General features: G+C 44.9%; 1 protein-coding gene across 4 annotated transcripts in view; it reads right to left on the bottom strand.

Annotated features, from left to right (window-relative positions):
- The window catches only part of SH3D19 (SH3 domain containing 19), a 199,949-nt gene extending 198,719 nt beyond the window's left edge, over nucleotides 1-1,230 (bottom strand). For 2 of the 4 annotated variants that reach the window (XM_055144849.1, XM_055144850.1), the window contains exon 1: nucleotides 851-1,230. In XM_055144849.1, coding sequence (XP_055000824.1) covers nucleotides 851-962 — 112 coding nt within the window. In that variant the 5' untranslated portion in view covers nucleotides 963-1,230. The remainder of the gene's footprint in view (nucleotides 1-850) is intronic. The other 2 variants (XM_055144851.1, XM_055144852.1) reach the window with 2 other exon arrangements.
- Nucleotides 1,231-15,040: the final 13,810 nt, after the last annotated feature.

Genomic DNA, 15,040 nt, shown 5'->3' with positions numbered 1-15,040 from the left:
CGGCCAGTTGGAACCAAAGGGCAACCAATTTCCCCTCCTCTGCGTTTCTCTGCCAAGCTGACCCCGGAAGTGGAGAGGGGCGTGGACCTCCCACTTGCTGGGCCCAACTATTGATCCGTGCTGCTTTCGTGCACCCCCCAAGTGAAAGACTCTTAAGACATTGTAAGGTCCAGAAATGAGACTCGATATAAAAGAACTGCTTGCTTGCTTCCTTCTTCCCTTTCTTCCTTCCTTTCTTTCTTCCTCTCTCTCTCTCTCTCTCTGCCTGTCTCTGTCTCTCTGTCTCTCTCAGTCTCTCTGTCTCCGTCTCTGCCTCTGTCTCTGTCTCTCTGTCTCTCTGTCTCTCTGTCTCTCTCTGTCTCTGTCTCTGTCTCTCTCTCTCTCTCTCTCTCTCTCTCTCTTCTCTCGGGATGCTCTATTGTGGGAATAATGGTTGGGGAGAAAGAATGTCACGCACAGCAGGTCCTACAGAAAACTGGTGCGCCCTAGCGGTGGGGGCAGAAGGGGGCGCGTCCGAAGTTGCAGAGACACCCAAAATAGTCTAGACGCCCGGCACGTGGTTTGACCCGGGGCGGCAGATCCGCCCACCCCCTTGGGCAGGGTCGTGCTCCGCGCCGACGGCCGGTCCCGGCGAATTCCCGGGTGGCCTGTGACTCATCCCGAGCTGAGGCCGGCTGCAGGCCCCGGCTGCGCCTCCCGGGGCACGGACCCTGGGTGCCTGCGGCCCCGCCGTGCGCTTCCCGGGCTGCTCGGGCCCCCGGCGAGGCTGAGCACGCCGAAGCCCCACGCCCCTCTCCGCCCGCTCCGGTCCCTCCGGCCTCCGGGTGCCGGCGCCGCCGCCGCCCCTTACCTGCGGCCGAGTGGCCCGAGAGCGCCCGACCCCGGGAGCGCCGCGGGCCCCCGAGCTCCCGCCGGTCGCGCAGCTCCTCCTCTTCGTCCTCCCGCCGCCGGCCCTCGGCCATGGACGAGCCGCGGTGGCCCACGCCCGGCTCCCTCGGGCTCCGCCCGCGGCCGCGGCCGAGTCCACCTGCAGCGGCGGCGCGGGCCGAACCGGGTCCCGCCTCCTCGCGGGCGCCCCGGCGGCTGCCGCGGCCTCCTGCTCCCGCTCCCCGCGCCCCGGCTCTGCCCGGGCCGCGTCCCCTTCCCCGCCCCGCACGGTGGCGGCCGGCCGGGCCTCGCCTCCTCGGGGAGGGGTTCCGGGCCCCGGGGCCGCCCCGCGGGTCCCACACGCCCGAGCCGCCCGCCCCGAGCCAACGTGAGCGAACTCCGCAAACGGGCTAGGAAGGGGGGAGCGAGGAGGTGGCCTGGCCTCTTCCTGCCCTTTCACAATATTCCGGTGTCAACAGGAAACCCATTTGCTTGACACTTAAACAAAAGGAGCGGGAGGAGGGACCTGCGCCGGCCCGGCCGGGGAGATGGGACAGCTGGGAGCCGCGGCACCGGGAAGCCAACTTGCCCTGGCCGTGGGCCAGCTCTGCTGTCTTCCCTTCTTGCTCTTGCCCCCTTCAAAGCCAGCGCTGTCCGGGCTACGGAGCACTTTAGGGCAGGGAGGCGACTCTGCCTGATACTCTTCGGCTGGATGCATGTCTTCAGACATGTGTCCAAAGCCTCCGGAAGAACAACTGCAAGAGGGAACCCTAAGGTACCCTGCAGAGTTTGGGCGATTATGATGTGCCAGTGCCAATGCAGAGTCCTCAGTTGTGTTGGGCCTGGGGAAGGTATGGGGGGTGGGGTCGTGGGCCCTCCTATTGACCCTGTGGGTTTATGGAAAACCTCTGGACTTGAGCCCAGTTTTGCTGTGAACCTAGAAGTGCTCTTTGGAGGTAGGGTGGCTGAGGGTTGGGGCCACACCCAGTGGTGTCAGGGTGCAAGGTAAGCTGTACACCTGACTCGCTGTACTAGGCTCCTCCCACCCTCCCAAAGGCCTCTTTAATCAAAAGTCTAAGGTAGTCAGTACAGGAGATAAAGGAGTGTCTCACCTGCAGCTGCCAGGACCTGTGTTCTAATCTCCCCACTTACACATGATCCACACACACCCCTCAAGCTTCGCCCCCGAGCACTGTGGGGTGCTCTTTAAATAAGGCCCTAATTTGGAATTAGAAAGTGAATTCCACCCTCCTTGAGCCCAGGAAGAACATGTATTTCAGGACCCCATACCAAATTTTAGAGAGATGATTTGGCGAAGGGTCAGGAGCTCTGGCTCTGGCAACGGGAAGCTGAAATCTGAAGCACTTTCTAGTGCGAGAAACTTTCCTCTGAAAATTTCCCAAGGTGAAGAGAAAGGTATGAGAGTTACTGTGTACATGTAAAGTGCACTATATGAGGAGCGCGTGCATACACACACACACACACACACACACACACACACACACACAAACACACACATGCCCCTTCACAACAGAGAAGATCTTGGAACCTCAGAAAAGATAATGAACACAGATGGTAGCAACATTGCCTGGACTTGACCTGTAGAGAACTCCCTCGGGGAGTGAACAGGTCTTATCTTCCAAACTCTTGCTCTCTGAGAGATTGTGAGAGCTCCTTAATGTTTGCATGGAAGAGAGACCAAGACCAAGAAAGGGCCCCTGAAAAGAGAAATGGTCGCCATGCCTGGGTGTGGTTTTCCTGCCTTTTCAGTAGTGATGGTTGGGGTTCCAGGAAAATCCTTCTGCCTTTCATCTGATAAGAGAGTCACAATCAATTGAGGTCAAATCTGAAATCCACAAGGTAGCATTTCAGTAGTGGTGAATCAGTTAAATGAGTAGATATCTGGATATTTAAAATTAACTTGAGGGAGCCCACATCCCAAAAAACAAAAGCAAACAGTGTTGGCATGGAATGGATGTGGGGAGAAAGGGACTCTCCTTCACTGCTGGTGGGAATGCTGACTGGTTCAGCCCTTCTGGAAAACAATATGGACGATTCTCAAAAAGTTAGAAATCGAGCTGCCATTTGACCCAGCAATACCACTCCTGGGGATATATCCCGGAGAGGCAAAAAGGTATAGTAGAGATGACATCTGCATTTCCATGTTCATTGCCGCTCTGTTTACAATAGCCACAATATGGAAAAAACCAGAGTGCCCCAAAACAGATGATTGGCTAAAGAAACTCTGGTATATCTACACAATGGAATACTACGTAGCTGTCAGAAAACATGAAGTCATGAAATTTGCATATAAGTGGATCAACATGGAAAGTATCATGCTGAGTGAAATGAGTAAGAAAGAAAGAGACAGACATAGAAAGATTGCACTCATATGTGGAATATAAAGTCGCTGAGAGGTACAAGCTTACAATGTTGTGATTTCTGGCAGATATTTCTCTAGACTTAGTACTAAAATACAGAAATCCAAAATTGTGTGACTGCTAGTGCGGCCTCCTGACTTCATATCTCTTCATTCTCAGCAATGGAAAACAAATTATCAATGCTTTCATTTCAGCAGGTCGACTTTAGGGGGGAGAAACTCCAAATCAATAATAGTGAATTTTTTGTTGAAATATTGAATGTAATCAAAGTAAAGTGAAAATAAAGTGAAATTTACCAGTTACACATGCGGGGGGGGGGGGCTGGGGAGGTGGGGGGAAGGGGGGAGGTATACCGTGATTCTTGGTGGTGGAATATGTGCACTGGTGAAGGGATGGGTGTTCGAGCATTGTATAACTGAGACTTAAACCTGAAAGCTTTGTAACTTTCCACATGGTGATTCAATAAAAGAATAAAATTAAAAATAAATAAATAAAATAAAATAGAGAAAAAAAAATTTTTTAATTAACCTGAAGGAAAGGAGATATTCAGAAGAGTTTAGTCCTGGGACACTGAAAGCGGATTATGGCTTGCAGGGACAGAGAATAAGAAATCACAGGATTTTTTTTTTTTTCATCCAATGCCCACATATACCTTATCCCCCTCCTAACCACCACCTTCTTTTCTTTGGGTATTTTTAATTTCATTATCAATGTCCTTTAGTTTGTCTTCCCCCCCACAGAACTTTAATATGTATGATTTTTTGGTTTTGTTGTCAATTTATTAGAGTTCAGGTAATATGTTTGCGATGGTGTTGACATCTATAGTCCTAATCTTTAGAGTTGTTTCACCTCACCCCCACCATGGTGTCCAGGATCCCCTACTTTGCCTCTGTCTCTTTTTTTTTTGGGGGGGGGATAAAGGAGGGGAAGATATTTAGACCACATCTAGTGATGCTCAGGGACTTCTGTCTAGGTTGCTCCCTGGCAATGCTTATGTGGTGGTAGGGAATAAAACCTAGAGTTCCAATGGTCAAAGCATGCACACTAGCCCTTCGGGCTGTCTCTCCAACCCTACAATTGTTTGTGAGAAAATGCTATAAAATCAGGGAGTTGCGATGTTTGGACCATTGTTAATATACTAAGATGAATCTATGGTATGTGAAATAGATCTCAACAGAACCATTTAGTTTGGCTTTTTTTTTTCTTCTTTTTGGGTCACACCCGGCGATGCGCAGGGTTTACTCCTGGCTTTTCACTCAGGAATTACTACTTGCGGTGCTCAGGGGACCATATGGGATGCTGGGATTTGAACCCGGGTTGGCTGCGTGCAAGGCAAACGCCCTACCTGCTGTGCTATTGCTGCAGCCCCTCCAATAGAACCATTTAAAAACAAAACAAAAAAGAGCAAAAACAGAGCTGTGACCCACTCACCAAAAAAAAGTAAAAAGGAAGCCAGGGAGAAACTGGGCTGTGAGAGGCCAGAGCGATAGTACAGCCTGGATGCAACTGACATGGGTTCGATTCCTATTATCCCATATGGTCCACAAGGCCAGTCATGAGTGAGCGCAGAGCCAGGTCCTAAGCACCACTGGGTGTGGCCCCAAAATCAAAACACACACACACACACACACATGCGCGCGCGCACATGCACGCACACACACAAAAGAAACTGGACTATGAAATCATCAAATAGAAGTAGAGAAACTAGATAGGAATTACAAATAATAATTTAATCATATGAAAGAAAACCAAAGGTGTGGCGAACTCACAACTAAATAAATCTGCCAGAACCTCCTACCCACCCAAGTGATGCAAGAGCAACTCCATAGAAGGAAATGTTTAGAAACGTGGAATGAAAATAGACTCACCACCATAGAGATAGTACACAGGGCAAGGCTTTTACCTTGCATGCAGTTGACCTTAGTTCAAATCTCTGGGTCTATGTATGTTCACTGGAGCAACCACCAGGAGTGATTCCCGAGCAGAGAGTCAGGAGTAAGCTCTAAGCAAAAGGAGGAAAGGAAGAAAGGGAAGGAGGAAGAAGGAAGAAAGGAAGGCAGGAAGTTGACTCAGAGTAGAACAAGAGTTGGGCTCAATTATTCTTATTCTTGTTGTAATAAGAGTGTACTGTATAAATACATACAGACTGGGAAATAGAAGGCACACTAAATATTTGTTTAATGACTGAATGAATTTAATTCCAGTTCTCCCTGCTGCATCACCAGAAGGCATGAGTGTCTAATCATTTAAGTCAAATAAAAAATAAGTATTTTAAACTGAAAATTTATAACAGCCAGATCAGAGAGAATTCAGCGATGCTCTGTGTGCAGGAGGCCCAGGTCTGGCCCCTAGTACCGCCTGGTTTCCCCAGGAGGCTGCCAGGAGTGAACCCTGAGCACCAAGATGGCAGTAGCCCCCTTAGCAGTGCTGGGTGTGGCCCACAAAGCAAAAATAAATGAACAATAAAATATATAGCTGAAGATGTAAGAAAGCAAAAACTAGGTTTGAGGTATAGCTCAGAGGTTCAGACGCTTGCATGTATCCATTGAGCACTGCCAGGTAGGGCCCCAAAACAAAACAAATAAAAAGACAAGCAAGGATTGACAGGGGTACCTAGTTGGGTTTTTTTTAAGTAGTATTTCATGGGACCAGAGCTATAGTACAGTATGTAGGGCAGTTGCCTTGTACACAACCGACCCAAGTTTGATCCCTAGCATTCCTGATGGGCCCCTGAGTAAGTCCTGGGTGTGGCCCAAAACAAACTATAGTACTTCAGACTTGTTTTTTTCTTTCTTTTTCTGTTTTGCTTTTTGAGTAACACCTGGAAATGCTCAGGGGTTACTCCTGGCTCTGCACTCAGGAATTACTTCAGGCGGTGCTCGGGGGACCATATGGGATGCTGGGGATTGAACCCAGGTTGGTCGCATGCAAAGCAAAAGCCCTACCCTCTGTACTATTACTCTGGCCCCCCAGAGTTTTTTTTTCTTAGATAAAATATATATAGGGCTGGAGAATTTCTTTGTATGTAGTAAACTCAGTTTTAATCCCTGGCACCACATTACCCCAAGTAACTCAGGAATGACCCCTGAGCACAAATCCAGGAGTACACCTGAGCACAGCTGAAGGTGGCTCCAAAACTTAAATAAATCAAATAAGATATCTAAACCAAATATGACAATCTGAAGGTTTGTTAAAATAGGATGGGGGCCGGAGCGATAGCACAGCGGGTAGGGCATTTGCCTTGCATGCGGCCGACCCAGGTTCAATCCCCGGCATCCCATATGGTCCCCCAAGCACCGCCAGGAGTAATTCCTGAGTGCAAAGCCAGGAGTAACCCCTGAGCATCGCTGGGTGTGACCCAAAAAGCAAATAAATAAATAAATAAATAAATAAAATAGGATGGTGGGCTTCAGATGTTTATTATCTTTCTTTTTAATTAATTAATTTTTTTGAATCACTATCAATTATGAAGTTACAAAGTGTTTTTTTTTTCTTTTTTTGGGTCACATCCGGCGATGCTCAGCGGTTACTCCTGGCTCTGCACTCAGGAATTACTCCCGGTGGTGCTTGGGAGACCATATGGGATGCTGGGAATAGGACCTGACTTGGCCGTGTGCAAGGCAAGAAAGAAAGAAAGAAAGAAAGAAAGAAAGAAAGAAAGAAAGAAAGAAAGAAAGAAAGAAAGAAAGAAAGAAAGAAAGAAAGAAAGAAAGAAAGAAGGAAGGAAGGAAGGAAGGAAGGAAGGAAGGAAGGAAGGAAGGAAGGAAGGAAGGAAGGAAGGAAGGAAGGAGGAAAGAAAGAAAGGAAGAAAGAAAGAAAGAAAGAAAGAAAGAAAGAAAGAAAGAAAGAAAGAAAGAAAGAAAGAAAGAAAGAAAGAAAGAAAGAAAGAAAGAAAGAAAGAAAGAAAGAAAGAAAGAAAAAGAAAGAAAGAAAGAAAGAAAGAAAGAAAGAAAGAAAGAAAGAAAGAAAGAAAGAAAGAAAGAAAGAAAGAAAGAAAGAAAGAAGAAAGATTGCTCAAATATAATCTCGGCTCATGTTGTGTTCTGGAGGATTAAGCTCCATCTTTGCAGAGTATTGCTCCAACTTTAGCTGTGCCTCCTTTGAGCAAAAACTCCGACGCATATATGAAGCCTGAGGCAAGAAGTGGATGATACTAATAGATTTTAAAATAAGGATTATTTCATCATCAACAAATTCATAAAACCTGTGAGCATACAATCCAAATCTCTCAAAAGCACATCCATAGAATAAGCAATTATCATCAGTCCTTCTTGTCAAATAAAAATGAAACCTCAGTTGCAAAATCAAGAGCAGTACTCCCAGGAGCTGTAGCAGCAGGTTCAAGTATCATAAGACACAAGGAAGTGTCTAAAATGACAGTTCATTTCCTGACTGATGGACAGTTTTGTTCAAACTCTCGACATATCTGAAAAAGACACACGTTAAGTTGTTTAGTTACAGCAAGCTAGAAGCTCTTATGTTCTCCAGTCAGGTCAGATGTTAATCTTTGGTTCAGAGAGACAGTGCAGGGGTTAAGGCACTTGCTTTATGTGACTGGCCCCAGTGCAATCTTTATGACCACATCTGGTCCCTCCTGAACACAAAGCCAGGAGTAGCCCTTGAGCACCTATTGGTGTGGCCCAAGCCCTCACCCCTATTTAAAAAAAGAAGTTTGGGCCACACCCAGCATTGCTCACTCCACACCCATCACTGCTCAGCTTCCCTCCTTGGCTTATGGCCACATGGTTCCCTCTTCACATGCACACAGGGCTGTACCTCAGAGATTCATAGAAGAGATGACATAAGTCATCTCCTGGTTTGCTTGTCTGTGACTGGCCAGAAAGGAGTAGAGAAGATTTGGGGGACATAGAATTTTAGTGCTAACATCAGGAAAATCTGGGGAACATACTAGATTCACTAACTTTAGAGATAAGCAAGGTAGGGAGGACAGACGGTCCCAGAGGAAACAAAAGGACATTGGAGACACTCTTGGCTGAGACTGCCAGATCTCCCCTGTATCTGAGATCTTCTTAGTATTTTTTGGTCAGGAATAAACATTCCCCAATATCCCATGGCATCAGTGCAACCAGATGGCTAAATTTTAATCAATGGGAAATGCTATTTGCAACTTTAGGGAAATGTATTAAGGGGAAGATGCCTGCCTTTCTTCATCCCTTTCCTCTTATTGACTAAAATTTGAATGTAATGTCTGGAACAGGTAGCAGCCATATTTAACCACAGATGGAAGCCAAATGTTAAAAATCTAGAAGCTTGGACACTCCTGAAAACCATAGAAAAGGTTTACCTGCCATAGGCCTTTATGCATCTAGACTTCATGTATGTGAAGATGAAATAAACCTCAACTGTGTGGGGGGGTGCGGAGGGGGGTAATTATTTTCTTGTTTTTTTGCCTGATTTTTTCCTTTTGTTTTGCTGTTCAAAAACATTTTCTCTGATGATGGAAAAGCTCTATCTGCCTTTCGTTCAATGTGGTAGCCATATGTGGCTAGTGTAAATGAGAAATTAATTCTAAAATTTTATTTTCCCTTAAAGGAAGACAGGAAGGGTCATATCACAAAGATGATCTCACTAGGACTGGACAGGAAATTCCAGATTAATTGGTTGAAAATTCCATCTTGAGGAGAGGCCCTAATTACAAGTAAGTTAAGTATAAATTTTCAGTGAGACTTGATGTAAATAATTCCATTTTTGGCCTGTTATTTTGTTGTTTTGCTCACGATGTATTTTGTAATCTTTGACATATTAGTTTTCTATTGCTGCAAAATAATTTGTCACAAATTTAGCAGTTCAATACAGCATAATAGCTCACAGTTGTGTATGACATGGACCAAGGCTGACTCAACTGGATTTTGTCTATAGTCCCTAACCAAGTCAAAAGCAGGGTGTGGGCTGGGTTCTTAATTGGGCAGTCTGGTGAAGAGTCTTTTCCTAAGCTCTTTCAAGTTTAGGGCAGAATGATTTCCTTGTGGCTGAAGGACTGAAATCACTTTAATGCTTTAGCTTTCTCCCTGAATATAAGCTTTCAAAAAATGGGAGATATCTGTATTAGATTGCAAACGGCACTAAAGCAGGGTCTGTGTCCCTCTGATTGTGTCTGTGGTCCCAGGGAGAGACACTAAGCACAGGTGTCCTCATATTCAGTTTGGTCAAATAAGTAAAATATATGAAACGAAAGTGTCTTTTCAAAAAGTGAGAACCAGAAAAAGTGATGTTGAAACGAACTCACTTGATTTGCTTTCATTTAAGTTATGCTTTAAGAACATGTCGGATCAAGTAGCTACTGATCGTTTTCCCAAATTGTTCTTTATTGAAATTTAATGCTAATGTTTTTTTCTGCAAAATTTAAAATCAGTGCCAAGTATGTTATTAAAAATAACTAAGCAGAAATTAATTTTCTTTTTTCTCCCAGAAGAAAACAAATGGCATTTCAGTTCCTTCTGTTTAAAGAGTTGGATCAGAGAGATAGTTCAAAGAAGTGAAATACATGCTTTGCGTACTCCAGTCTCTGATTTCGATCTCTGGCACCACATTGGCCTCTGGGGGTGGCCCTGGTGACCCCTGGGACAGCAGTCTGTGCAACACTTTATTGCCTGGCCCAACACTGACCCCTCAGTTGTGCTCTGTTGAGCAGAGTACAGCCAGGAAAAGTCTCTGAGGCCCCACAAACTTCTGGAGATCACTCCCACCCCAGCTCCAACTTTTTAAAACTAATGAGTTCCAAAAAGCAAACCGTGTCATACTTCAGGGCTGGGGTTGTAGCTCAAGTGATAGAGGACATGCCGAGCATGTGTGAGGCCTGACCCCCACTCCAGCACCACTGGTAGCCCCAAGCACTGCCCTTCTATCACCCTTTGTTAAGTAAATAAATTAAGCTAATCACACAATACTTTTAAGCACATAGTTCAGACATTGAATGGGTGAATTCAATAGTAAGGGTGAATTTCTACTTCTATCTATCTGTCAGCTAAAGAAGCCACAGAACAATGAAAGGAAACACGGTAACATGGAAGGATTCCAGCTCAGGTCTAGACTGAAAAGCTGATGGATTTTGAAGGACTTGAGCTTGGTGGATTTCAACTTCCTTTCTGGAAATTTCTCTTCAAATCTAGTCGCATTTGCAAAGTTGTTGTGTATGGACCTTTGATTTACTGCACTCTCTTGTGATTTTGCTTATGGATGACAAACATTTTTTTTTTTTGCTTCTTTTTTGCTTCTGTAGTGTCTCCATAGCAATTGTCAGAACTCTTCCTCTGCAACAAACCCACTACATTGACCTTAGCAAGACCCAAAATGTCTTGCACAGAGCTTGTCTTATTTCATGCACTCCAAAGGGAATGTTCAGCTTCAGCAGTTCTTAGAGCTAAATATCATGAGAAAATTTATGAGGCACTCATTTTATGAGCTTCAATAGTTGGAAGCTGTTGGTGGCCTGCCTGAGACCAGTCTCTACTGTTTCCCACTGCCCACTGCTTTTCCTCCAGCCCTCGGAGCTCCAGTGCCACTCTGGCTGTCAGTGTCCGTGGCACGCCCTTCTTTTCTGTGTTTCTGTCTTGGAACCTGACGCCGTACCGGGGGGAATCACCGAGATAGCAGGAGCATAGAGAGGATTTAGGTTTGCGCAAAGCCAGGTTCTCATCGTCATACTGTGATGCGAGCAAGTTAATTAGTTGCTCCCAACTACCTATTGACCAAACAATAGATAAAATGCCTAGGAGTCCAGTCTGTGGTAAGGATGAAATGGAATAATATTAACAGTTAACACTGAAGGAACACTTACATTGCAGACTTGCTGTGCCCAGTGCTTACATTATCTAAATTAATTACGACATCAGCTGGTGGATATCTACCCTTTTTATAGCCTTTTCTGTTTTATTAGATGATGAATTTTTCATGCACTTGCCTTACATATTAAGCTGAGTGAAGGAAAGGAAATTATTTTTCTATTGCTCTTGGAAGCAGCCAACATGGGGCCTGCAAAATAGGGAAAAAATGATATTCTGGATATTTTGGCCATGTCTGCTCTGTTACCTTCCCTCTTCAGGACTCAGGTGTTTATCTAAAAATACTTATCTTGGGGGCTGGGGGGATAGCACAGCGGGTAGGGCGTAGGGCGTTTGCCTTGCACGCGGCGGACCTGGGTTCGATTCCCAGCATCCCATATGGTCCAATGAGCACCGCCAGGAGTAACTCCTGAGTGCAGAGCCAGGAGTAACCCCTGTGCATCGCCAGGTGTGACCCAAAAAAGCAATAAATAAATAAATAAATAAAATCTCATTAAATAAATAAATAAAAATAATAATAAAAATACTTATCTTGCAGAGTGATTTTGAAGGTTTTTTTTTTTTTTTTTTTTGGTTTTTGGGTCACACCCAGCGATGCACAGGGGTTACTCCTGGCTCTTCACTCAGGAATTACGGCCGCGTGCAAGGCAAACGCCCTACCCGCTGTGCTATCGCTCCAGCCCCTTGAAGGTTTTTTTATTGTTGGTTGATTTGTTGGTTTAGGTGTCATACCTAGAGGTGCTCGGGGATCACTCCTGGTGGTGCTTAGGGAACTATGTGCCACTGGGGATCAAAACCAGGGCTACTGCATGCAGAGCACATGCTCTAGCCCTTTGAACTCTCTCCCCAGCTCTGATGACTGAGAGTAAAAATTTGCTTCCAGGGCCTTGAAATATAGAAAGGCAGGTAAGGTGTTTGCCTTGCTTGTAACCAACATGGGTTCAATCCCTGTACCCTATATGGTACCTCAAGCCCTGCCAGGAATGACACCTAACTGCAGGGAGTAGGTTCTGAGACACAGCCATATGTGTCCCTAACATAAATAAATAAATAAATAGATAGATAGATAAATAAATAAACAAGTAAATAAATAAAATATGGCCTCCAAAATACATCAAGTAAACTGAAATGCATGCTGTTAAGCCAGAGAGGTCCATCTGAAAAGGCTGTTTGTTTTATGATTTTAACTATATGACTTTCTGTAAAAGGTAAAATTGTGAGACAGTAAAAAGATCAGAAGTTTCCAGGGCATGAAAATGAGTTAGAGAAGTTGATGGGTGGAGTTCAGAAGGGTAAAAAGAAATAAATGATACAGATGCAACTTTTTGTCAAAACCCACAAAATATCACACAAAAAGTCAATCCTAATGTGAACTGTGAACTTTAGCTAAAAATAGATAAATCCTGGGCCATCAGTTGTAACAAATGTTAATAATATGTAACAAGATGTTCCAACAGGAGAAACCGGCCAGAGAGAGGATATGAGAACTCTTCTGTTCTTCTGTTTAATTTTCTTGCAACTCTGAAAATATACCTTTTCTGTTTTGTTTGACTGTTTGTTTTTATTTTTTGTTTTTGTTCTTTTTGCTTTCTGGGTCACACCCTGCGATTCACAGGGGTTACTACTCCTGGCTCTGCACTCAGGAATTACCCCTGGAGGTGCTCAGGGGACCATATGGGATGCTGGGAATCGAGCCCAGGTCGGTGGCATGCAAGGCTCCAGCCCCTGGTTGTTTTTTTGTTTTTTTTTTTGAGGGGACATATCTGGTGGTGCTCAGTGTTCATGACTCCTGCTGGTGCTCAGCGGTTCATGCGGGGCTAGAATCAAACTCAGCCACCTAGTGCAAAGCATCCACTTGGGGCCAGAGAGATAGTGCAGCTGGCAGAGTACTTGCATTTCAATAAGGCTGACCCAGGTTCAATCCCTGGTATCCCATATAATCCCTCAAGCACTGCCAAAAGTAACCCCTGAGCATCACTGAGTGGCCTTCTCAAAAAATGAAAACAAACAACAAAAAAAGAAAAAAAATATGGGGCCAAAGGGATAGTACAGGGGCAATTAAGCCTTGTACACAGCTGACCGCTTCAGTCCCTGGAACTGCACATGGCCCCCAAGCACACTCTACCCTTGAGTAGAGTGAGAAATAGCCCCTGAACACAGATGGGTGTGTCCCACTCCCCTCCCACTGAAAACACCCTTACTCACACTTAATTGTTTGTTTGTTTGTTTGTTTTTGCTTGGGGGCCAGACCCAACAGTGTCCAGGGGTTATGTTTACTCCTGGCTCTGCACTCAGAATCTCTCCTGGTGGTGCTCAGGGAACCATATAGGATACTGGGAATTGAACCTGAGTTGGCCTCGTGCAAGGCAAGCACCCTACCCATTGTACTATCACTCTAGCCCATAAATCAGAGCTCTTTTATAAATTTATTTTGCCAATTCAATGCAGAAGTTTAAAATGAACATATATCTATTATAATATATCTATTCTATATACACTCATAAACAGACAGATGCAAACAAAGTGTTTATAACTTTCACAAAGAACCAGCTTTTGGTTTCATTATTCTTTTGGATTCTATTTTTGGATTCCAATTCATTAATTTCTGCTCTAAGTTTTATTATTTCCTTCCTCCTGTCTGCTTTAGGCTCCTTTTGTTGGTGTTTATAACTTTCACTCTAAAATTTTAATGAAGAGTTAAACAGCATTATCCCAGTTGGATCTAAAATTATAGTTTTCCAGATAGAATTAATTAAACTTTTCTGCTCATATATCTAAAATTTTCTACTAATATTTTTCTACTAAAATTTTCTACTAATATCTTCACGATATTTAAGTTTGGCTATTCCAAATGTTCCAAGCTGACCTTCCCTTACTTTCTCCTTTCTGATTAGAATTATCTCCCTGGTACTGGAGTGTGACTCAAGTGATAGATCACACGCTTGCCCTGGTTTGTTCCCTGCACTGCAGACTCTCCCCTCACACTTTGGGTGTGGTCTTGGTGGTCCCCCCACCCTGCCCCGCACCTCTCCCCACGCCCACGCCCATAACACAAGAATGACCAAAGATTTAAATTTAAAAGTTTGACTCTCAAAAAGATGACTTCGGGCAAAGTTCCTAAAGAAAGTCATGTAGAACATTCCAGTAGATCTCCAAGGTCAGGGCAAAGAGTGCAAGTTCCTGCTTCAGGGACCTTTGTTTCCTTGGGCCAGAATTTTTACAATGTTGACCAGCCTTTTTGAGATAAGTGGTGGAGGTCTGGGGAATACTATAAAGGATAGGAAGACTTTGCATTGTTTCTACGGCTCCATTTCTGTTTTTGCCAAGATTTGTAAGGTAAAAGTGGTGTTTGGGGGGGCAGTAGAGATGGCTCAATGGGCAGGAACCCATGCGTTGCACGGAGGAAATGCACCTTCAACCCCTGCAACCAGTGGACAGCCAGGAGTCACACTGCCACCCCTTCCCCAACTCTACCTTGTGTGACCCAAAAACCCAAAACCCAAAACAGCAACAAAAACTCCACCAACAGAAGGATAGTTCACTTCCTGGAAGAATTGAGTCAGAGCCTAAATGATATCCAGCGGATGGGTCATCCATCCAACTACTTTATTATCAATGTGTTTCTTTACATCAGGGCAAAGTCTTCACCTAAGATCAATGGAAAGCCAGAGGATTTCATATTATTTGGAATTTTCATCTTTGAAATATCTTCTCCCTCCCTCCCTCTGTCTCTGTCTCTCTCTGTCTCTCTCTTTCTCTCTCTGTCTCTCTCTCTTTCTCTTTTCTGGGTACATCAAATTTAGGGGAAATGGCATTTAGAAACTGTTCTTATAGGCCCAGAAAGATAGCTCCATGGGTCAGGCCAGGCTTTACATGCCCTAAGCCCAGGTTCCATCCCCAGCATCTTATGGCCTCTCAAGTACCACCAGGAGCAACTCCCCAACAAGGAGTCAGGAGTAGTCCCTGAGCACTGCCGCCTGTGACCCAAAG

Source organism: Sorex araneus, chromosome 7 (genome assembly GCF_027595985.1).
Source record: "Sorex araneus isolate mSorAra2 chromosome 7, mSorAra2.pri, whole genome shotgun sequence".
NCBI classification, from domain to species: domain Eukaryota; kingdom Metazoa; phylum Chordata; class Mammalia; order Eulipotyphla; family Soricidae; genus Sorex; species Sorex araneus.
Note: the sequence above shows the minus strand (reverse complement) of the source record. Positions and strands in the feature narration are given on the sequence as shown.